Raw genomic sequence first — 22,377 nt, 5'->3', positions numbered from 1 at the left:
ATATTTGTTCATATTTTAAAGAAGACAAAAAGAATATATATATATATATATGAATATTTTGATATATAAGCATTGTATAATTTTCACGATGACGAAAATATCTTCTCTAAATAAATAACATGTGATAACAAGCCGTATTGCCAAAAATTTAATGTGTGTTACTATTTAATATTAGTCAAATATTTAAAAGTTAAGACGGATACGAAACAAGTAACAAGTATAAGAAGAGTAATTATGAGTATTTGTGTTCATCTTATATACAAGTAAAAGAAAAGACAATATGAACAAATATTTAATAGATTATTTAACAAATAGCAAGTAATGGGCAAGTAACGAGTCAAGTACTAAAAATAATAATGATATTTGATACTTGACTTGGTTTTGCGAGCAATATAAATTGTCGACTTGTTACTTGCCTTGACAATACCGAGTACTTGAATTTTCAAGGCGGATAAGAGTCAAGTAGCGAGTTTAAGGCGAGTAACGAGTAATAATGCTCAGCACTAGTTATAAATATAGAACCCATGCTATTATTGGCTTAGGGTTTTGCTTTTCTTTTCTTTTTTGTAACAACTTAGGGTTTTGCTTTGAATATTTTTTTGTTTGCTAAGAGTTTTGCTTTGAATATGGAACGTAAAGTCTTTAGACCAGATCGGACCGATGTAGGAGAGGCGTTAAATGGTTTTCACGTGAAAGAAAAGGTGACTGATGCTGATGCACATAGCACAATTGGCGCAAGACTAACTTTTCACAAGTTTGGTAAATAAAGATTACTCAAAGTCTTGTTGTAAATCACCTAACTATTTGAAGATCGTTGAGGTTAAATGTTTAAAACGTTTTTGTTAAAAAAAAATACAAATATGAATGGAAAAGATATACAACGGTTTTATTTTGTTACAAGAAAAGAAAAAAACTCTAAATTGGTAATGGGTTTGCTCAACTTATGGCATCTTGACTTGTTCTTCTTTTCTTTTCGGTGTAAAAGACTTGTTTCTTCTTCCTATCACAACCGTACCTTTCTTATATTTTCTTTTAACCAAGAAAGATCTAAACTAAAAGGAAATATTAATCACACGTTGCATGTTACTTTGGTTATCTATAATGATTCTTTGCATTGAAGCTTAATTCATCCGTTACAAAAGTATATTGAATATGTTATGAATAACTTGTAAGAAGGTCAACTCACATTGAATATAACCAGGTTGTTTTGCTTTATTCAACCTTTGATCGGTGAGGGTAATTTTAACAATCGTCGTTGGAGTACTACGTGGATGTCACGTACTGCAAACTCACAGGCAAATGATGTTAACATTCTCTCGTCATTTATCTCGACAACGTTTTTGTTTTTGCTGGTCCGTCGGTATACAACCAAACCTTCCTCAGACTTTTGTACAAACAGCAAATTTTAAAACTCCGAATATATCCTTACTAGAGTTTGACGTAAACTAATTTATTTTAAGCGAAAATGTTAAAGTTTTTTTTTTCATACGAACCTAAAAATAGTTAAAAGCATCTATTTCTGGTGAACAGAAAACTTTGTTATGACTATTTTAAAACAAAATTTGAAAAGAAGGTTAAACCGGGAATATTCAAGAAAAATATTAGCAGAAACGGGCAAATTCGCAATGTTACATTCTGTCGCTTCTTCAACTTAATGCATAAGCTTAATTAGATTTATTTTATTACACTTTCCGTTTTTACAGATCAAAATTTAATTAAGTTTTGTTAAACAGTAAATTTAATTTAGTTGTTTTTAGTTTTTATTTTTATAATATTCTTACAAATACATTAAGCTTATTGGTGGAGAGGAATGCTTGTAGATTCCACCTTTTTCTTCTTCTTCTTCTACTTCTTGAACTCTGTATTCACTATTGAAGATGGAGAGCTACAAGTGCAAGTTTTGCTTTAAGAGCTTCGTCAACGAAAGAGCTTTAGATGGTCACGTGAGATCTCACATGCCTACTCTTCCCAACTTTTGCATTGAGGAAGAAGAGGAAAAGGTAAGACCGAGTCAACTCAGTGGTGATACTGAGTCGGATGTTTCTTCTTCTTCCCCTGAAGAAGTAGCGAGAAAGAGAAATGGGTTGAGAGAGGAGAGGCATCGGACCATGGATGACGATCAGAAGTTTGCTTTTACCGGCTCCCAGAGGAATATTATTAACCTGACACGGAAACGATCCAAGCGAACTCGGAAGCTAGACTCGTTCGCGACGAAGAAGATGAAAACGAGTCAACTCGGTTACAAGACCGAGCCCGAGCCGCATCACAGCTCAGCTTCTGATACAACCACGGATGAAGATCTCGCCTTTTGTCTCATGATGCTCTCAAGAGACAAATGGAAGAAGAAGAACAAAACTAGTAGTAGTCATAAAGAACTAGTGGAAGAGATCGACGACAACTCGAGCAAGATGAATCGAGCAACAACGACGAAAGGGAGATTCACGTGCGAGACATGTGGGAAAGTGTTTAAATCTTATCAAGCATTAGGTGGGCATAGAGCAAGCCACAAGAAGAACAGAGTTTCAAACAAAACAGAGCAACGAAGCGAAACAGAGTACGATAATGTAGTTGTTGCTCCAGAGAAGAGGATCCATGAATGTCCGATTTGTCTAAGAGTTTTCGCGTCAGGACAAGCACTTGGTGGTCATAAAAGATCACACGGACTAGGGAACTTGTCTGTAAATCATCATCAAGTACATCGAACAGAGTCGGTGAAACAGAGGATGCTAGATCTTAATTTTCCTGCACCAACCGAGGAAGATAAAAGGTAGCAGACTTTGCGTGATTTGGGTCGTCCAAATTTTCATAAAGTTTGAATCTTTTTGAAGTTATGTTTTAAACTATTGTTATTATTATTATTTAGACCAAAAAAACTATTATTACTATTGTTATATAAAAATGTTTGTTTTAACTGCAAGGGAGGCTAGTTTCACATGTTCTAACGCCGGTTCTTGTTTCGTATTGGCCTCACGTCTTGTTCGCCTGACCATATCAATCGAAGAACATTCAAATTAGTAGTTTACTTTATAGACTTTTAATGTACATGTATGTTGAATTATAACTTCTTGCTTCTACTCTGTTAATGAAAGCTACTACTTCTAATTGTGCCCACTTGACTGATACCGTTTAGCTTTGTATTAGAGTTAGCCAAGGCTCTTGAAAAGTTTTAGTACATTTTATAATTATTTAGTTCAAAGTGGTATAAAAGACTTGGTTGCATAAGTAGATTTGCGTTTGGTCTACCACAAATGTAATACTTTATTCTTTACTTATGACTTGAGGCAAACCCTCCCCCCCCACTAGCTTTCACCGCCCAATAGAATCCAACACATTGTGATTCAGAGTAGTTGTATCCAAGTTATTGCAAACTTGACTAATCTCACACTAATTCTTTGGTGAGACTAATGACTTGGGATTTGGTGAGATTAGTCTGCTGAAACCATTCAATCTGATATGATCATTTTTCAAAATTTGGAGGCATTAAAGTGTTTGAAGTTGGAATGAAAAAAATACAGTGAGTGGATTTGAAAAACCGTAGAGTTAAATAGTTTATGAAACCACTTTTTAATAAATGTATCTTCTATATGTCTTAAACTGTGAGCCCATGAACTAAATACCAGCCGTTTGTAAAAAGATCCCGAGACTGACACTAACCTTCACTAATACTCGCCTATGAAAAGAATAAAGCTAAAGCAAACCCAAACATTCAACAAGAAATATATAAAGTAAACACGATTAAAAAGCTGAACTAGTTTGGTCTACTCAACTTATGGCTTACTTCACAATTTTGTTGCTATTGATTGGACAAAGCACTCATGCTTACGAAAGACTAAACCCTATTTCTTCTACTTCTTATTTTACTTATCTGATATCTCATTTTATATACATATATATATATATATATATATATATGTGTGTGTGTGTGTGTTTTGTTGTAAATATTACTAGTATTTTTTTATTAAAAATTGATAACAAGAGAAGCAAACAAAGGGGACACATCACATTGGGTGTGGTTTAAAACAGAGAGGCACAAAGAAAAGATGTGTGGTTGGGCGTGATTAAAGTGACTCTCTGACTCAATGCACCAGGCTTGAGAGCTCAAGTCTTCTTCATTTAATTTTCTTTCCGTAGTTAATGTTTTCCAGTGCTCCCTCTTCTGCTTTTCCTAACTTCAATTTGTTTTATGTAGACAAAAAAAAAACTTGTGAAAATGACTTATACTTCACACATATCAACCCTCATATATCAATCAAATACTCCTTCACTTATAAAATTTTCAGGTAACAACATTATACAGTATTAGGAAAACGGCATGTTCGAAACTATGCTAGGCGTAACGTGTGCGGTCGCGTAGGGCCTAGCGCCGAATCAATTAATCGGAGATTAGACGTGGATTAATCGGCGCTTTATTTTGGTTATATATGATATAGTTTTACAATATTTCAGTAAAGACGGTGTGGTGCAGTGGTCAGTTTTGTTCACATTTAATCTAGCAACTCAGCTTCGAATGTCAAATAGAGCGTTTTTTTATGGTTTTTGAGTTTTTCATTAAATGAGGGATAGAATCATCATTTCCATTTCGTCTTCTTCCCTAGTTTTTTTTCCTGCAACTTCAGAATGCAAGTTACGCGGCGGCTGTATGATTTTGACGATTTCTAAAGCCGTTTTCTTCGTTTTCCTTATTGTTTTTGCCTACACTTCATAGATCTTGAGTAGATAAATCGATTTGCAAGTTGAAATGAGTGAAACTTTTAGATTTTTTTCAAATCCGATTTTCTGAACGCATAACTTAAATTTGCCACGGTTACTCACCGTTGAGCGATTTCTCGGCCGTTAAATCGGCTACGCGGCCGAGTTTTAGAACTGGGGGAAAACTGAAAGGACCTGACCCATTTTTTCGTAACATCAGTACGAGTCTGGCTCGACTTCCTCGATCAGACTTGGGCCGTTTTCAAAATTTTCCTTACTTAGAATTATTTCAGAGTGTTAGTTCTTTCTCAGACAGTCAAGTAAAGCATAATACGATTTGAATAGATAATCTGAGGTTCGAGTTAACAAGTCAGTTTGCTATAGGCTATTACATGTTAATCTCGTCCTATATCTACCCAAACCCACCATCCTTCCTTCCTGCCCCTGTCCCGCGTTCAAGCTATGTCTTTACCCTTTCGGGTCTGGTCCTGATCTGCATCCAAACAAGGAGGCATAAGCAAACAGTAAGCTTAGTGAGAGCGGTCATTCCATCCCACTCAGCCAAGTAAAGCAATCGAGTCAATCAGTCAATAAACGGACATGCTTATCATCAGTCAGTTACTTAGCCGACCCAATCGTTCCAAGCCAAAGCGCCATCAGATTCAGTCAAGCCCTAGTAGGCCAATACGGCTCTAGGCGCATGATCCGATCCAGATGCGTCGATGGAAGGAACCGACTGTTCAGACCAAGCCAGAACTTAGCAGATAATTCGAATTAGACAAGCAATCAGAACATAGAACATTCCTATCAATCAGACTACGATTCAGTACGATAGGCTACGGTCACGCACTCACCTTTTTCTTAGAGCCGGTTTGTTCTGTTTGATTCGGTTTCTTCTGACACCTCTTGAGCGGTTTCCGTCGAATCTTCAAACGCTCAGACAGTCGGATTCACCCCACATATCGTTCTTGACTCGGACTTGATCAATCCAGCCAAATATCGAAAACTCTCTCTTAATCGGACTTTTCTCTTTCTGAGTTTCTCTCTGGTTCTTTCTTTCCGTTTCCCGTACAGAAAATGGCGAAATAAGACGAAGAAGACGATTAAAATGGGCAGTTGGGCGGTTTAGGCCCGAGAAACTGCCAAGTTAACCATTCCCGCTTATTTTACTCGCGGCTCTTAATCCGTAACCGCCACCCTGCGCTCCAAAGCGTTCCAGCGCGAGTTTTTCCCCTTTTCGGACTTTAACTGTTCCCGCCAGTTTTACTTAGACGAAACTCGAACTAGAGCTGACTGATCCAGTCGACAACTCTAACCGCCTTGTCTGAATCAGACTGATACTACTGAATCAGCTCATCTCAGCTTAGTCGACAGTCTTGACTGTCTTGTCTGATTTCAGACAATCGCTGTCTAGCCAACCAGTTCAACCGTATTGTCCGAATCCAACAACACTTGTCCGGATCCGACCATCGCTGTCCGAAAATTCTACTTTGCCTGGATTTTCATCGAGTTGCCCGAACATCCTGAGTTTCAACAAACCGAACGGCCTGTCCAATAACCCGAGCGTAAGACCAACTGATGGAGCTTTGTTTGGCTCAAAAATAGATCCGTTCCCAGCTTTAATCGGGTACATGGTTCCGCTCTAGTCGCTACTAATCAGGCGCCGATCCAAGTTCTCCCATCCACCCACGGAAAGTCCTTCGAACTCTGATCAGCTCTTTCTAGCATCATCCAATCCATTCAGTACGTTCTCACAGTTCGGCCAGTCAGTCCTTAGATCATCCTAACATCGATCTTCGGAACACGGTCGCTACAAGTTCTCCCCCACTTGGCTCAGACTCGTCCTCGAGTCTTTCTTCCTGAATCTTCCGTGAGTTTGTCTAACCACTTTGAAAATTCTGCTTTCATTCTCGCCTCTGGCTCCCAAGTCATTTCTTCTTCTCCATCGCAGTCCCAAACGACTTGGATCATTTTGATATTCTTTCTGCCTTCAGGTTTGGTTTTTCTTCCAATGATCCGGACTGGTCGTCCCTCTACAGTAACGTTCTCTCTCAAGTCAGATGGTGGTTCAGGAACCACGTTGTCTTGATTCCTTATGCATTTTCACAGCAAAGATACATGGAACACGTTATGGAACTGAGCCATCGATGAGGGCAGCTCCAGTTTGTAAGCGACCTTTCCAATCCTTTCCAGGATCATGTACGGCCCCATGTATCTTGGACTTAGCTTGGCATTCTTTTAGGATCGGTCCTTGCCTTTGTAGGTGACGTTTTTGAGATATACCATGTCCTGAGACTCTTTCATCTTCAGTTTCAAGACTCGGATTCTTTCAGTTGTCTCTTCTACAAAATCTCGGCCAAATATGCTGCGCTTCCCCCACTTGGGTCCAGCATAACGGTGTCCTACACGGACGTCCGTACAATGCCTCGTAAGGCGACATTCCAATGCTTGCATGATAGCTGTTGTTGTAAGAAAACTCAGCCAGATGCAAGTGCTGATCTCATTTGTCTTCCCAATCCAGAACACAAGATCGCAGTAAGTCTTCAAGTGTTCAGATTGTCCTCTCTGACTGTCCATCTGCTTGCGGATGATATCCTTTACTCATATGGACCTTGGTCCCCATCGACTTCTGCATAACTCTCCAGAAGGCCGAATAAAACTTGGAGTCTCGATCTGACACTATGCTTACCGAAACTCCATGAAGTCTGACGATCTGTTCCACGTACAACTTGGCTAGCACCGCTGCATTGTCTGTTTTGTTGATAGCCAAGAAGTGTGCAGACTTGGTTAATCTGTCCACGATCACCCAGATAGCGTCCTTGCCGTTCCTCATTGGCAAGCCAGTCACGAAGTCCATCGTGATCTTATCCCAAGGCCATTCTGGGATGGGTAAACTTTGAAGTAGTCCACTCAGGACTTGATTTTTTGCCTTCACCATTTGGCAGATTGGGCACCCAGCTACCCATTTTTCAACATCACGCTTCATTCCAACCCAATAATAGTATCTCTTCAAGTCTCGGTACATCTTATTGGCTCCTGGATGTATCGAAAACTTTGACTGATGTGCCTCCTTTAGGATCTCATCCCGCAATCCTTTGTCGTTAGGAACACACACTCGGCCATTAACCATAATCATCCCATTGTTTGAAGTCTGATACTCCATTTTCTCGTTCTTGGAAGCTTTGATCAGATCTTCATCCTTTTCCTGTGCAAGGCGAACTCGGGACAACAAGTCCGCCTGATCCGCTGCACCAAGACCCAACGGTTCCACTTCGTCAGTCAAGGCAGCTAGTCGTAAGGTTCCAACCATGTGAACTAGTTCCTCCATGTCTTTCTCTGAAGCCGAAGCTACTCTCTTCCGGCTCAAGGCATCCGCGACCAGATTTGCCTTTCCCGGATGGTAGGCAATATCCAAGTCGTAATCCGCAACCAGTTCCATCCAACGCCTCTGTCTAAGGTTTAGCTCTGGTTGAGTAAAGATATACTTCAAGCTCTTATGGTCCGTGAAGACTTGGACCTTAGCACCATAGAGATAAGACCGCCATATCTTCAGGGCAAACATGACAGCAGCCATCTCTAAGTCGTGTGTTGGATAGTTCCCTTCGTGTTTCCTTAGTTGTCTAAACGCATACGCGATCACTTTGCCTTGCTGCATCAATACGCACCCAAGTTCAACTTTGGATGCATCTGTGTACACCACGTATGGCTCGTTGTCCACTGGAAGAGCCAATACTGGAGTAGTCGTCAACATCATCTTGAGTTTGCTGAAACTCACATCACAGCCTTCTGTCCACACGAACTGAACATCTTTCCGGGTCAACTTTGTCAACGGTTGAGCCATGCTGGCAAATCCCTTAACAAAACATCGGTAGTATCCAGCCAGTCTGAGAAAGCTCCTGATCTCTGTTGCGTTCCTTGGTCTGGGCCAGTCCGCAATGGCCTTGATCTTCTCTTGGTCCACAGACACTCCCTTGTCTGAGACCACATGACCCAAGAAACCAATTTCTCTTTGCCAAAAGCTGCATTTGCTGAGCTTGGCGAACAACTTATGTTCCCGCAGCTTATCCAAAACCATTCTCAGATGGTCCTTGTGCTCTTCCTGATTCTTTGAGTAGATCAAGATGTCGTCTATGAAGACTATAACGAATTCATCCAGGTAGTCTCTGAAAACGTTATTCATCATCTTCATAAAGGCTGCAGGGGCGTTGGTCAGTCCGAAGGGCATGACCACAAACTCGTAGTGGCCGTATCTCGATCTGAAGGCTGTCTTACGGACATCCTCTTTAGCAATCGGAATCTGATGGTATCCCGAAGCTAAATCAATCTTGGAGAAACAAGTAGCACCTCGGAGTTGGTCCAATAACTCGTCAATCCTTGGAAGAGGGTACTTGTTCTTCACTGTGACTCTGTTAATCCCCTGTAATCAATGCATAGCCTGAAGCTACCATCTTTCTTCTTCACGAACAGAACCGGCGCGCCCCAAGGTGAACTGCTTGGGTGCACACACCCTTTCTCCATCAGTTCATCTAATTGTTTCTTAAGTTCTGCCATATCAGCCGGAGCCATCCGGTACGGAGCTTTCGAGATTGGCTTTGTGCCCGGCTCAAGCTCAATCGTGAAAGGATCAGAACGGTCCGGTGGTAATCATGTCAAGGATTCGAACACGTTCTCATACTCCTTTACAATCGGAATCCCTTCCAACTCAGTATCAGTTCCGACTTCCACAGTTGTGATTGAAGCCAGATAAGCCTCACATCCTTTTTCCAGCATTCTTTCTGCTTGAAGTGCTGAAATGATCAGACTCCCATTGGTCGGTCTGACCCCTTGATAGACAAGCTTTTCATTGCCTTTCTCAAACTGAACTCGGCCACGATGACAATCAAGATGTGCCTTGTATTTGCTCAGCCAATCCATTCCAAGGATCACATCGTATGATTTCACTGGGCAAACGACCAAGTCGGCTGGCATGTTCACTCCTCCGATCATCACAGAGACGTTTCTGATTTTTCCTGAAGTGTACATGATCTGACCACTAGCTGCCCGAACCACTCTTACTTCTTCTTCTGGTTCTTTCTGAAATTCTCCAATTCCAATCATCTCGGGTTGCACAAAGCAGTGAGATGCACCGGAATCAAACAGAACATGGGTTGTCACTCCACCCATGACTAAGGTCCCTACATATTCACCCAGAACACTAAGGACCTACTCTATAAGCAAGAAATTTCACACAGAAATTCTTAAGGCAAAGGTGAGAGATAGGATGACTCACCAGTGATCGGACGAGACGTGCTTGGGTCCATCGACTCATCACCGATTGTGTACACCCGCGGCATGATGGCCTGTCTCTTTGCCGCCGGCTTAGGCCCATCACTCGGACGCTTCCCAGTAGATTGTGCGTCCTATGGACACTGATTCTTGTAGTGCCCCGTTTCGCCGCAGTTGTAGCACACACGTTCCCCATCACCCTTGTTCTGGCTCTTTGGCCTTAGATCTTCCTCAGGGCAATCACGCACCTTGTGATCCATACTTCTGCAACGGTGACAAGCTCCCGTAGCAGCACGACAGACACCAGAGTGCATCTTCCCGCAAGTCGAACACGCACTGCGACCTGTTGCATTCGGCTTGCTGGAAGAGCCAGCCTTCACCGGCTTTTGATTCTTTCCCGCATGCTTACCAGGATGGACATGTGCCACTGTGCCAAACACCTTGGCTTCCTCACTGATTCCAGCTTCCTGTTCTGCGGCCTTTTCCACCAGTTCAGCCACAGTATCATAGTTGCGGATCTTACAACGAGTTCGGAGATCAACCCTGAGTCCGCGCATGAATTTGCGGACCAAGGAGATTTCCCACTCAGCCTCACGCCTAGCATACTTCTTGAGGCTGTTGAATTCCGCTTCATACTCCCTTACAGTCATAGTTCCCTGTTCCAGTCTGAGAAATGCTCCCTCGAGCTGATCAAATGCTTCCGGCAGAAAATACTTTCCACGGAATTCGGTCTTAAAGTTGGCCCACGTGCAATGCTCAGCACCAATCCGAGCCGCTACACCTCGCCACTAAAGGAGCGCATCACCGTCCAAGTAGTGGACATCAATGTCCTTCTTGTAAGAAAGAGGACAACGGATTGACTTAAAGTTCCGCCCTATCCTGTCAATCCATTGATCTGCTTCCTTTGGTTTGGAACCACCCGAAAAGAACTTTGTTCCTAGTTTCTGCATGTGGTCCATAACCTTGAGGTAAGACGGATTCCTAACAACGTGTGCCTCCTCTCCTTCAGGCACCACTTTATCCACTTCCTCCACGACAAGTGGAGCCACTGGAGGTGCCGCCGCAGCAGGCAATCTTGCCAAGACTTGCGCCAAGATAACCAAAACGGCTTCCAATCCAACCGGAGCAGCAGCAGCTCCAGCAGCACCAGCCGCTGCAGCATTGTTCAAATTCGCTGCATTCTGAGCAGCATTCCGAGCCTCTTCCGTACCAGCTTCATTCCTGGCCACGTTGCTCGCAGACCCCTCAGCGGTCTCATTCACAGTCCTTCTTGTGTTACGGTTACTTTTTTCCATCTGCAACAAGATCACAGGCAAGTTAGTCAAAACTAACTTGGGATCAGGACACGGAACACAGAATTTACCGCGAGACGGCAGGCTTGGAAGGATGGTTTGCCCCAATAACCCACTATACTTAGATTGTCCTAGAACTCGACTCCGCTCTGATACCACTTGAAAGGACCCGACCCATTTTTTGTAACATCAGTACGAGTCTGGCTCGACTTCCTCGATCAGACTTGGGCCGTTTTCAAAATTTTCCTTACTTAGAATTATTTCAGAGTGTTAGTTCTTTTTCAGACAGTCAAGTAAAGCATAATACGATTTGAATAGATAATCTGAGGTTCGAGTTAACAAGTCAGTTCGCTATAGGCTATTACATGTTAATATCGTCCTATATCTACCCAAACCCACCATCCTTCCTTCCTGCCCTTGTCCCGCATTCAAGCTATGTCTTTACCCTTTCGGGTCTGGTCCTGATCTGCATCCAAACAAGGAGGCATAAGCAAACAGTATGCTTAGTGAGAGCGGTCATTCTGTCCCACTCAGCCAAGTAAAGCAATCGAGTCAATCAGTCAATAAACGGACATGCTTATCATCAATCAGTTACTTAGCCGACCCAATCGTTCCAAGCCAAAGCGCCATCAGATTCAGTCAAGCCCTAGTAGGCCAATACGGCTCTAGGCGCATGATCTGATCCAGATGCGTCGATGGAAGGAACCGACTGTTCGGACCAAGCCAGAACTTAGCAGATAATTCGAATTAGACAAGCAATCAGAACATAGAACATTCCTATCAATCAGACTACGATTCAGTACGATAGGCTACGGTCACGCACTCACCTTTTTCTTAGAGTCGGTTTGTTCTGTTTGATTCGGTTTCTTCTGACACCTCTTGAGCGGTTTCCGTCGAATCTTCAAACGCTCAGACAGTCGGATTCACCCCACATATCGTTCTTGACTCGGACTTGATCAATCCAGCCAAATATCGAAAACTCTCTCTTAATCGGACTTTTCTCTTTCTGAGTTTCTCTCTGGTTCTTTCTTTCCGTTTCCCGTACAGAAAATGGCGAAATAAGACGAAGAAGACGATTAAAATGGGCAGTTGGGCGGTTTAGACCCGAGAAACTGCCAAGTTAACCATTCCCGCTTATTTTACTCGCGGCTCTTAATCCGTAACCGCCACCCCGCGCTCCAAAGCGTTCCAGCGCGAGTTTTTCCCCTTTTCGGACTTTAACTGTTCCCGCCAGTTTTACTTAGACAAAAATCGAGCTAGAGCTGACTGATCCAGTCGACAACTCTAACCGCCTTGTCCGAATCAGACTGATACTACTGAATCAGCTCATCTCAGCTTAGCCGACAGTCTTGACTATCTTGTCTGATTTCAGACAATCGCTGTCTAGCCGACCAGTTCAACCGTATTGTCCAAATCCAACAACACTTGTCTGGATCCGACCATCGCTGTCCGAAAATTCCGTTTTGCCTGGATTTTCATCGAGTTGCCCGAACATCCTGAGTTTCAACAAACCGAACAGCCTGTCCAATAACCCGAGCATAAGACCGACTGATGGAGCTTTGTTTGGCTCAAAAACAGATCCGTTCCTAGCTTTAATCGGGTACATGGTTCCGCTCTAGTCGCTACTAATCAGGCGCCGATCCAAGTTCTCCCATCCACCCACGGAAAGTCCTTCGAGCTCTGATCAGCTCTTTCTAGCATCATCCAATCCATTCAGTACGTTCTCACAGTTCGGCCAGTCAGTACTCAGATCATCCTAACATCGATCTTCGGAACACGGTTCTAGAAAAACCCCATTCAAAATTTTGGTTAAATGGTTAATTTGCTTTCTGTAGATAGGTGGTGGGCTTTTATGACAAGATGGGCCGATTATTCACTCTGTCTACACGTCGAGTATAACAAGATGGGCCGACACTGTTTCTGTTCCGACATTTTGCATCCAAACACCTCTGTTAGTGTCTGTTTCCAGAATTTTTGCCTGGAGACGTAAAGAGAAATACCCACCAAACGATCTAGGGATCTTTGCCGTTCTTCGATTAGCCGGTGAGTTTTAATTGATCCGATTTCTTCTTTAATTTACTTAGATGTTTCCGGTTTACTTCCCCGAGAATTCATGGTATAATCGATCAGTATAGATTTTGAAAACCGGCTTCAATTTGATCAATCCTTCTCCTTTAAGCCACTAGAACTAGTAAGAAACCTAAAGTTTGCGTATTTGATCTAATCCTTACTCGTTAATTGAATACCGTAAGTGATATAACTATTTTACTTACAGGTTTTTTTATTCTTATTTGCATTGGTTTGACTTTGATTATTTGTGTGCTTTGTATGATTTTGAAATGTTCAGTGTGTTTATGTTAAGAACAGATAGTTGAAGCTTTTTAAGAGACATCAATGGTGAGCCAAGGAATGGTGTCTCTCACCAAATCTCTATGCACTACAACTCCAAGAATCCGCCTCAAGAATCCAAAGATAATGCACAACCTAAAGACCGGCACTTCTCATCATCTCCGCGTCTTATGCACAAAGATGTCTCAGTGGGAACCATCACCTTTCATTCGTTCCTCTGCACAAGAAGCTGGTAACATAGTACTGGAGAAAACCCCAAACGTGTTCGAATCTATCATATCCGAAACTGAACAGGAGGAGCAGACTACTAACTCTCACCAAGTTCAGGTTTTTAAATGGCCGATATGGCTTTTAGGTCCTTCTGTTCTACTCACAAGCGGTATGGCACCTACGTTATGGCTTCCATTGTCATCGGTTTTCGTGGGTTCAAACGTGGTTAGCGTGCTTTCTTTGATCGGTTTGGATTGCATTTTCAACCTCGGAGCGACCCTTTTCTTGCTAATGGCTGATTCTTGCGCTCGTCCTAAAGACCCATCACTGTCCTGCAAGAGCAAACCACCGTTTAGCTACAAGTTCTGGAATGTTTTCGCGCTCTTAACCGGGTTTCTCGTCCCAACGCTACTTCTCTTCGGTTCCCAAACCGGTTTACTCGGTTCGCTCCAGCCTGAGCTTCCTTTTGTATCGTCAGCTGTTCTTCTCTTGCCGTACTTTATTCTCCTCGCGGTTCAGACGTTGACGGAGATCCTCACGTGGAGTTGGCAGTCACCGGTGTGGCTAGTGACGCCGGTTGTCTACGAGGCGTACCGGGTTCTGCAGCTGATGAGAGGGTTGAAGCTAAGCGCGGAGGTGAACGCACCGGTTTGGGTGGTTCATATGATACGTGGGCTTGTCTCTTGGTGGGTGTTGATCTTGGGGATGCAGCTCATGAGAGTTGCTTGGTTTGCTGGTTATGCATCTAGAACAACAACAACAACTAATCAGCAACCAGAATCATCAGTGACTTCTAAGTAATGATAGATAGTTTTATCTCTTCTGTGTACCTTTGCAGTCAGACATGTCTGAAAGAAAAGGATATGTAATTCTTTTACTATATAGTTTTAAATTTTTGGTGATAATAGCAAAAACATATTCTTAATATTCCTCTGTGTATTAGTTAGGTATATGTTGTTGTTGTTCAAAGACAAAGCGTATATGTCAGTTATGTTACTGAAGGCATCAGGCAGAATCTATAGCCTCCAAGTAAAGATAGATATTTATTTCTTTGCCTTAATTAAATTATTACTAAGCTTTTCATCCTTTCTTTGGACGATCCCTTCTGTTTAGGAGAAGAAGCGGGAAGGAACAAAAAAACAACGAACATAACAGCAAACGTACCGAAGATGCGACTGGCTTTGACACGTGAGAGCCACGTGACAAACGCTCCTTATTCAAAAAAAAAAAAAAACATCTACTGAAAAGACTATAATACCCTTGAGACAGAACAAGACAAATAGCGATGTCCCTCTCTCTCTCTTGATCGACGGACTGGTCTCTCCCCTCTCTCTCTCTAATCTCCGGCGATCTGATCGCGATGAGTAACAGCGAGCTTCTCTCCGTCGAGCCTCTCGACCTTCAATTCCCTTGTAAGCTCCTTTTCGGACATGTCTTCTCCTTTGTCGGGACCAGATCTAGATCTTTTCTCGCTGAGTTAATGATTCATCGTGATCTTGTTATATGATGTAGTTGAATTGAGGAAGCAGATCTCATGCTCTCTTTACTTGACCAACAAGACCGACAATCATGTCGCCTTTAAGGTGTGATTATATATTTTCCTAAATTTCCAGATTTTGGTTTGTGTTGTTTGATCTCGTGTTTCTGAGGCTTCTCGGTTTTTGTGTTTTCTTTTAGGTGAAGACAACGAATCCGAAGAAGTATTGCGTTAGGCCTAACACTGGAGTTGTTCTTCCACGGTCCACTTGTGAAGTTCTTGGTTCGTTCTCGCTTGATTTATTGTGTTTGGTGTTTAATCGCCAAAGGAAAACTCCTTTCGATATATTTGTTCTTCGTTTTGGTGACTGTGTAGTGACAATGCAAGCTCAAAAGGAAGCTCCTTCCGATATGCAATGCAAGGACAAGTTCCTGCTTCAGGGTGTAACTGCTAGTCCTGGCGTCACGGCCAAGGATGTTTCTCCTGAGATGGTACTCTACTGCTTTCCCTTTTGTTTATTTTTGTATGGATAATTGATTAATCTAATGAAACTTTGCAGTTTAGCAAAGAGGCTGGGTATCTAGTTGAGGAGACTAAGCTGAGAGTTACTTACGTTGCTCCACCGCAACCGCCATCACCCGTTCACGAAGGTTCAGAAGAGGGTTCTTCACCAAGGGCTTCTGTTTCTGAAAACGGAGGACAGGCTTCTGAATTTTCTGTAAGTATTACATTTTGTCAGGGCTGTGATGTATAACATTTCCTCTTTTTTTACTTAGTGTAGATTCTCATGTGTGTTTGGTTTTAGTTTCAGAGATTTAGCGCGGACAAGGTTGAACCTCAAGAAAACACACCTGAGGTATATTCACAACTCTTAAAGCTCCTTTTTTTTGTTGTTGCAGTCAAGTCTTTTTTTTTTTTTTTTTTGTGTGCAAATATTAGTGTTCTTCTTGTTTTAGATATGTTGAAAATCGCCATTAGTTACAACTTGGGAACTACTTTTATTGGAAAGTTGGCTTTAACAGTTGATGTAATAGGCTGGGAATCTTTCTTATTTGTTGATTACTTAAAAGGTTCATTACACTCTTAGAATCCTGCCAAATCATTAAGCCGCCCATTATACTTTGTTGATGTTTTCCACTAGCTCTAACTTGACACCAGCTAATAGGAAAGTCAAGTTGTTGTACAATATTATCTAGTAAGAGCTGAGTTTTGTGTGTGTTTCAGGCAAGGGCTCTCATCACAAAGCTAACCGAGGAAAAACAGTCTGCCATTCAACTTAACAACAAACTTGAAAGAGAATTGGTAAAACAACTTTCACTTGAATGAAGATGGTTGATGTATCTAGCCTTAAAGAGTATCAACCAAAACAAGTCTTAAACATGTTCCAAAGTCTTACTTCGTTTGTGATTTTTGACAAAGATTTGGTTGATGTGCAGGACCAGTTAAGGCGTGACAGCAAGAGAAGCCAAAGTGGTATCCCTTTGATGTACGTTCTCCTCGTCGGACTAATTGGTCTAATTTTGGGATACATTATGAAGAGAACATAACCAACCACCTCGGACACGCCAGCACGAAGAAAAAAGAAACAGACTTTTCTTTGTTTAACTCATTTTCCAGTCAGAACATTCGTTTTCTCTTTCTGTATTTGACAATTTCACCTAAGAAAGGTGTATCTCTAGGGGATTTATAACTCAGTTTCCTTTTGTGTTTAACTTTTGTAATCCAGTGACTTCATTACATGCTTCTTTGAATGTTCACTTCCTAAAAGCTTCCTTGAATGTTACGCCACTGTCATTGAGCTCTCTCTGTTCATGTCTTGAATGTGATGCATAGTGACAATGTATTTTGCTTAGCTGCAAGGTTGTCCAACGATTTTAATAGAAGAAACATGTTGCACAGATGATGCAAAGTGGCTCGGGGAGCTTTCCTAAAATGTTAAACCTGAAATTCACATATCATAACGATTAACCACAATAAAAATTCACGTATCATAACCATTGACCACAACAAATTCACAAAGACTAAACGAGCTTTAACCATGGAATCAATAAATCATGAAAACCATCAGGTTTGACCAAGGCAGAGACGAAACGAGAGTAAATCGATCGTACCAACGAACCAGAAGATGACTTGTGACCTCGAAAAATCACCTGAGAGATTTGAGAGAGAATCTGATCGACTGAAAACTTGCGAGAAAATCCAATGATTTTAAAAGTGTTTTGAAATCCGTAACGGTAGACTTCGTTAAAGATGACGGAAAGGGCACGTGCCATTTACCACCCGTAACGGCTGCTTCTTGATTAATCTAACGGCCGGATTGTACAAGAACAGATCCAAGAGAGGTAAAAGGAAAGTGAAACAGGGTGGGTCGTATGCTCCCTGATAAGGACAACAAACGGACCCATCGTCCAGCGAGTTAAGGAAATCCTAGTTTCCGAGAACATTGTGTTGGTCTCCACATAACTCGCCGGGAAGCTCGAGTGTGGCGTAACGAGAGCTGTGGGATGAGGAAGAAGAAGATTCCACGTTTTTGGGTCTATTCAATTCCAAATTTTGGAGGCTTTGATTTGGTCTAACTCAAAGTTACATAAAAACAAATTAATTGGTCCAAAATGTAAATGACTGAAGATGATTTATCCGATTTTGTTTGGTTTGGTTATGAAGTAATATAAAGGATTTGGTTAACAGGTCGTACCTACATATAACCTGGTCTATGCCATTGGAGAAGAACGATCAATGATTGTTACAGCCACTACTTATCAACTATAGTTTCAAGTCAATTGAATTTGGATCAATCTATGAATCGACTTGGCACTTCAACAACGAATCTATCCCCAAAGAAAATATGAAATGTCTCCACGAATTTGAATTCCAAGACCAAATGAATTTTACCTTTATTTACATCTTGATCAAGACCAAATGAATTTCTCCATCGAAGAGTAGTTCATGTAAAGTTTTGTTTTTTTTTTAAGTTAGCACTTGATCCCATCTTCATCTCTACAAAAGAGCGATTTGCTATCCTTTGAGTGAGCTTCTTGAGAATTGTTGCATTCGTTAAGATGTGTGTTGCAAACTCGGTTTCAGCTTTCCTGCTTCGCTCTTGGCCGTGCTCGGGCGTTATTTTTTTTTTTTTGTCTCCACATACTCTATAGATGTTTTAGAACACTGTGGCACAGGTGAGTTACGCCCTATTTGGATGAGCACGCCTCTACAAAGCAAGCAACATTATAGTCGCTACAATCATCAAGCACCTAAACTAAAAACTTGCCAAACAAGGAATCTGTGACAATCCGTCCCGCTCACTCGGACCGCGGTTCACAGCCCTACGGGCACCGACCCTAACCCCTCACATGTGAGCCCTCACTGACTCTTCCATGTAGATTATTAATGCGTTTGGCGTTCTTCAAACCTAAGACTTCACTCCCCTTTAACAATACTCATACAGGACAAGTTGTCACCAATTGAGCTTTTTATGTGACAATATATCTGACAAGGCAGGATAGAAACAAGCATTCAGATGAAACAAGTTTTGGAATTAAGGCAGTTGTTGCACTTTGTAGCGAGGATAGATTCTCTGTCAGAACCAAATACTTTGTAAGCAATAAGAAGAATATAGAGAGAGTTACATATTTAGACACATTTGTCTGTCTTTCTTCTTACTCAATTAGACACTTTATGTTTGTAAGACACAATTGCTGATTTTGATGCAATATTGAGACCATAATACCCTTCTGCTGAAGAAACAAGATTGGTTGTGGTAAGGAAAGCATAAAGGGAGCTTATTAGATCTTTTATTAGTTTAGTTGACATTAATTGGTTTTGTATTTCTACAACATATTTTATTGGTCATTATTGCAAATTATAATGTATAAAATTTTATATTTATGCGTAAAACAAATTATGATTTTTTTTCTCTTGTACATTTTGATATCCATAATGTATATATTTCTTGTAAAATTTATAATATATATATATATATATATATGGATGGTGCAGTCGTGGATAGGATATATGTGAACTTGTGGACGAGATTTCGTGGACGAATTCTCGTGGACAAGGTTTTTAATCTTACAAGAGGTTCCGTAGACGGGATTTCGTGGACGAAGTCTTGTGGATGGTTTTAGTGGGTTAAGTTCATCATTTTCATATATAGTAAATTTATCATCTAGAGGACAATAACTAATTTCAAATGGACCAAAAAATTGTAACTAAATTTTTTTTAAGAAAGTTCCATGGATGAGATTGTATGAATGAAGTTTGTGAATGAACTTTTATCAACCTCTGTATACACTACCACCTCTATATCCATAACCACCATAACTTCCACTCATGTATCCACAACCACCCCCACCGTACCACCACAACCTCCACCTTTCGAATAACCACATCCACCATCATTGTATCCACGAGTCTCTTGTATCTACCTTCACGTTTTCCATCTTCGTAACCACCTTCTCCTCCATAACCACCACAGCCTCCACTGGATCTATCTTCTTCATCATCAAAGAGATTGTTGGACATGGAAATTGCTGGATATGAAAAGCATGGGCGACATGTGAATAAAATGTTGCAGGAGAGACATTGGCTTCACTGTTATGCTTAAGAAGAAAATCAAAAAAAAAAATATTTCTTATTTTCTTGTATATCAATTAAAAATAAGCATAAAAGAGGGAAAAAAAAGAAATCTGTATATGAAATTCATAGTTCAATTAAAAGTAAACCTTGGATGTATTCGTGATCTGGAATTTTCCAACCAGAGATTTCAGAATAGATTTTTCTTAGCTCCCAATCTGAGGCTTCCATGAATTTTAGATTAAATGGAAAAAGATAAAGACGCGATAACAAAAATTAGTGATTTAAAATTATAAAGAAAAAGTCTGCAAATTTAGCGAAGAAGAAGATTCAAAAGGATGTGGAAGATGAGAGATGAAGATGACAGACAGATTGAGGCAAGATTAAGTTTATGGAATTAGAAAATATGAAACCAAAAGGTAAAAGTTAAATAGAATAATTTTAGAGAATATTGAAGATAATTTTGACAAATGTTACGATACTTTCTCTAGTTAAAGGGCAATTCAGACAAATGAGTATAAGAAAGTGTTCTTTTGACCCAAAGTGTCTTTATGTGTAATTGATAACTCATAATGTGTCTTAGAAAATAATTTTTTCAAAAATATATGAGGATATTGCGTTGAAATATATATATGCGTATCGTTTAGCGATGTCAAAAGGGCAGGATGACCATAGGCAGACCATATCCAAATTATAATAGACTAGTTATAGATATGTCTTTTGGATGTGGATTTAAATAAGTAAATTTAATTTTCTCCGTAAAAAGGGCTTTGATGGATTGAAACCACATGGTTATTGGGAAGCCCAAAAAAATTAAAAAAAATTAGATTATTTTTTTTTTATGAAAATCATTTACCATATTTATCCCATATTTTATTTTCCAACAAAACTTCAAATATCATATTTTCTGCTAAAATTGTAAGATTATTTTTCTTCAAAGTGAAAAATCATATTATTCCCCCAATACTGCAAAACATTTTTTTTCCAAAATCGCAAAATAACTGCCAGAAACGCAAAGTTACATTTTCGTGTTCGAACCGCAGTGTCCAAAAAATAGTTTTTCGTTAAAACCGTAAAATAAAAAAAAAATCATGTTTTTCTATCAAAACACAAAATCATGTTTTCCACTGAAACTGTAAAATAACATTTTCCGTCGAAAATAGAAAATATTTTTTCGCCACAATCACATACATATATGGGAGAATTGCCAAGTGTGACTCAAAACTTGGAGTCAAACCCAAAACAATAACCCAACTTGGGTCAAAGGCAAAAATAACCTAAAAGGCTATTGAAATTACAACTATCCCTTTGTGACCAAACAAAAAAACGGAATTTTTTTTACGTTTCTACCCCTCGCAAGTCGTCTGTTTAGACGACTTGAAAATAAGTCGTCCAGACGACTTAACTGAAAGTCGTCTGGACAGTTAGTCTTAAACATAATTTAAAAATTTTGTAAAAAATATTTTGATAAGTGAAAAATGGGAATTATGTAATTAACATATGTCTTAGGAGGTATAAATTAAGATATAACAAATTTCAATTGTTTTCAGCATATATGAGTGAAAGTAGTGAGTCATGATATTCTTTAGTTTATGTTTCATCAACATATGTTGTAGTATTGTATGTGTTCTTAGGGTTAGATTTTGGAAAGCATTAAAACCGTTTTTGAAAATTTTTAAAATTACTTATGCGTGTACATTTCTGTGTATAGTAAACACTATTTAAGTATAATTTGATTTTATAACGTGGTTAGTTAGTTAATCTAGTCATTTTAGTTTAGGGGTTCATTTTAGGGTCTAGGACGACTTAATATTTTGTCGTCTGAAAACAGACGACTAAATATTAAGTCGTCTGTTGTACATTATCAGCCAGAATAAGTCGTCTAAACCGGACCAAACCTTAAAGTTTACCAATGTACTTTTAAAGCTAACCGGATTATTTACCCAATATATAAGGTGATTTTTTTTTTGTTTCATTTTTCGCGAAATTCAGAAACCCTAACAGTTCTCTCTCAAAGGCGATTTCGAATTCCCACGATTTCCGAACAAACCATCGTTCTCAACGTCGGCTATCTATCTCACTTCATTCTCACCGTTGTCGCCGCAGCTTCTTCTAACCCTAGCGCCGCCGATTCCTCTAAACCCTAGCGCCGCCGCTTCCACTATTTCCGAACAAACCGTCGCCCTCGCCACCGTGGTCACCAACGTTCTCACCGCCGCTTCCTCTAAACACTAGCGCTGCCGCTTCTTCTAAACCCTAGCGCCGCCGCTTCTTCTATGTAAACCTTAGCGCCGTTTCTCTGTAAACCCTAACGCCGGTAAGTCATCAATCTCGAGGAAAAGATGAACATAAAACGTTGTCTCTATCAATTTACTCATTCTCACCGTTTCACGTTTATTTTTTCAGATCTATAACCGCAATGACGAGTACTCCAACTCCTTCTGCGACTAATCAGGTCCGCTTTGTACTGGAAGACTTGTAAGTAATTTAAGTCATCTGGAAAGTCTTCCAACTGGACGACTT

The 22,377-nt window shown here is 40.5% G+C and overlaps 4 protein-coding genes across 9 annotated transcripts; 3 read left to right on the top strand and 1 right to left on the bottom strand.

Annotated features, from left to right (window-relative positions):
* The first annotated feature begins 9 nt into the window (after positions 1-9).
* Positions 10-3,014, top strand: LOC106395328 (zinc finger protein ZAT9-like). The gene has a single exon (XM_013835822.3). The coding sequence runs from the start codon at positions 1,878-1,880 to the stop codon at positions 2,769-2,771; it is 894 nt and encodes a 297-aa protein (XP_013691276.2). The 5' UTR covers positions 10-1,877; the 3' UTR covers positions 2,772-3,014.
* A 7,074-nt stretch (positions 3,015-10,088) lies between these two features.
* On the bottom strand, positions 10,089-10,604 carry LOC111215292. The gene has a single exon (XM_022718737.2). It carries the CDS (start codon positions 10,602-10,604, stop codon positions 10,089-10,091), a length of 516 nt encoding a protein of 171 aa, XP_022574458.2.
* Positions 10,605-13,155: 2,551 nt separating this feature from the next.
* Positions 13,156-14,732, top strand: LOC111215151. 3 transcript variants are annotated; one of them, XM_022718490.2, is made up of 2 exons: positions 13,156-13,289; positions 13,614-14,732. In XM_022718490.2, the coding sequence occupies exon 2, from the start codon at positions 13,641-13,643 to the stop codon at positions 14,604-14,606; it is 966 nt and encodes a 321-aa protein (XP_022574211.1). In that variant the 5' UTR covers positions 13,156-13,289; positions 13,614-13,640; the 3' UTR covers positions 14,607-14,732. The 3 variants fall into 3 exon arrangements, with proteins under 3 accessions (XP_022574211.1, XP_022574212.1, XP_022574213.1); XM_022718491.2 differs by having other exon boundaries at positions 13,170-13,289; positions 13,609-14,732; XM_022718492.2 differs by having other exon boundaries at positions 13,178-13,289; positions 13,594-14,732.
* A 331-nt stretch (positions 14,733-15,063) lies between these two features.
* LOC111215152 (vesicle-associated protein 1-1-like) lies at positions 15,064-17,049 on the top strand. 4 transcript variants are annotated; one of them, XM_022718496.2, is made up of 8 exons: positions 15,064-15,217; positions 15,318-15,388; positions 15,483-15,564; positions 15,658-15,773; positions 15,842-16,000; positions 16,094-16,138; positions 16,507-16,584; positions 16,719-17,049. In XM_022718496.2, the coding sequence occupies exons 1-8, from the start codon at positions 15,166-15,168 to the stop codon at positions 16,827-16,829; spliced, it is 714 nt and encodes a 237-aa protein (XP_022574217.2). In that variant the 5' UTR covers positions 15,064-15,165; the 3' UTR covers positions 16,830-17,049. The 4 variants fall into 4 exon arrangements, with proteins under 4 accessions (XP_022574217.2, XP_022574215.2, XP_022574214.2 ...); XM_022718495.2 differs by having other exon boundaries at positions 15,065-15,217; positions 16,088-16,138; XM_022718494.2 differs by having other exon boundaries at positions 15,483-15,773.
* Positions 17,050-22,377: the final 5,328 nt, after the last annotated feature.

The sequence above is a fragment of the Brassica napus genome, chromosome C4 (genome assembly GCF_020379485.1).
Source record: "Brassica napus cultivar Da-Ae chromosome C4, Da-Ae, whole genome shotgun sequence".
Taxonomy (NCBI): domain Eukaryota; kingdom Viridiplantae; phylum Streptophyta; class Magnoliopsida; order Brassicales; family Brassicaceae; genus Brassica; species Brassica napus.
Note: the sequence above shows the minus strand (reverse complement) of the source record. Positions and strands in the feature narration are given on the sequence as shown.

Excerpts from the sequence above, each read along its gene's own strand:
- LOC106395328 (XM_013835822.3), top strand. The coding sequence starts at position 1,878 with ATGGAGAGCTACAAGTGCAAGTTTTGCTTTAAGAGCTTCGTCAACGAA.
- LOC111215292 (XM_022718737.2), bottom strand. The coding sequence starts at position 10,604 with ATGACTGTAAGGGAGTATGAAGCGGAATTCAACAGCCTCAAGAAGTAT.
- LOC111215151 (XM_022718490.2), top strand. The coding sequence starts at position 13,641 with ATGGTGAGCCAAGGAATGGTGTCTCTCACCAAATCTCTATGCACTACA.
- LOC111215152 (XM_022718493.2), top strand. The coding sequence starts at position 15,166 with ATGAGTAACAGCGAGCTTCTCTCCGTCGAGCCTCTCGACCTTCAATTC. Across the intron at positions 15,774-15,841 it reads AGGATGTTTCTCCTGAGATG|TTTAGCAAAGAGGCTGGGTA; the intron begins GTACTCTACTGC and ends GAAACTTTGCAG. Across the intron at positions 16,001-16,087 it reads GACAGGCTTCTGAATTTTCT|TTTCAGAGATTTAGCGCGGA; the intron begins GTAAGTATTACA and ends GTTTGGTTTTAG.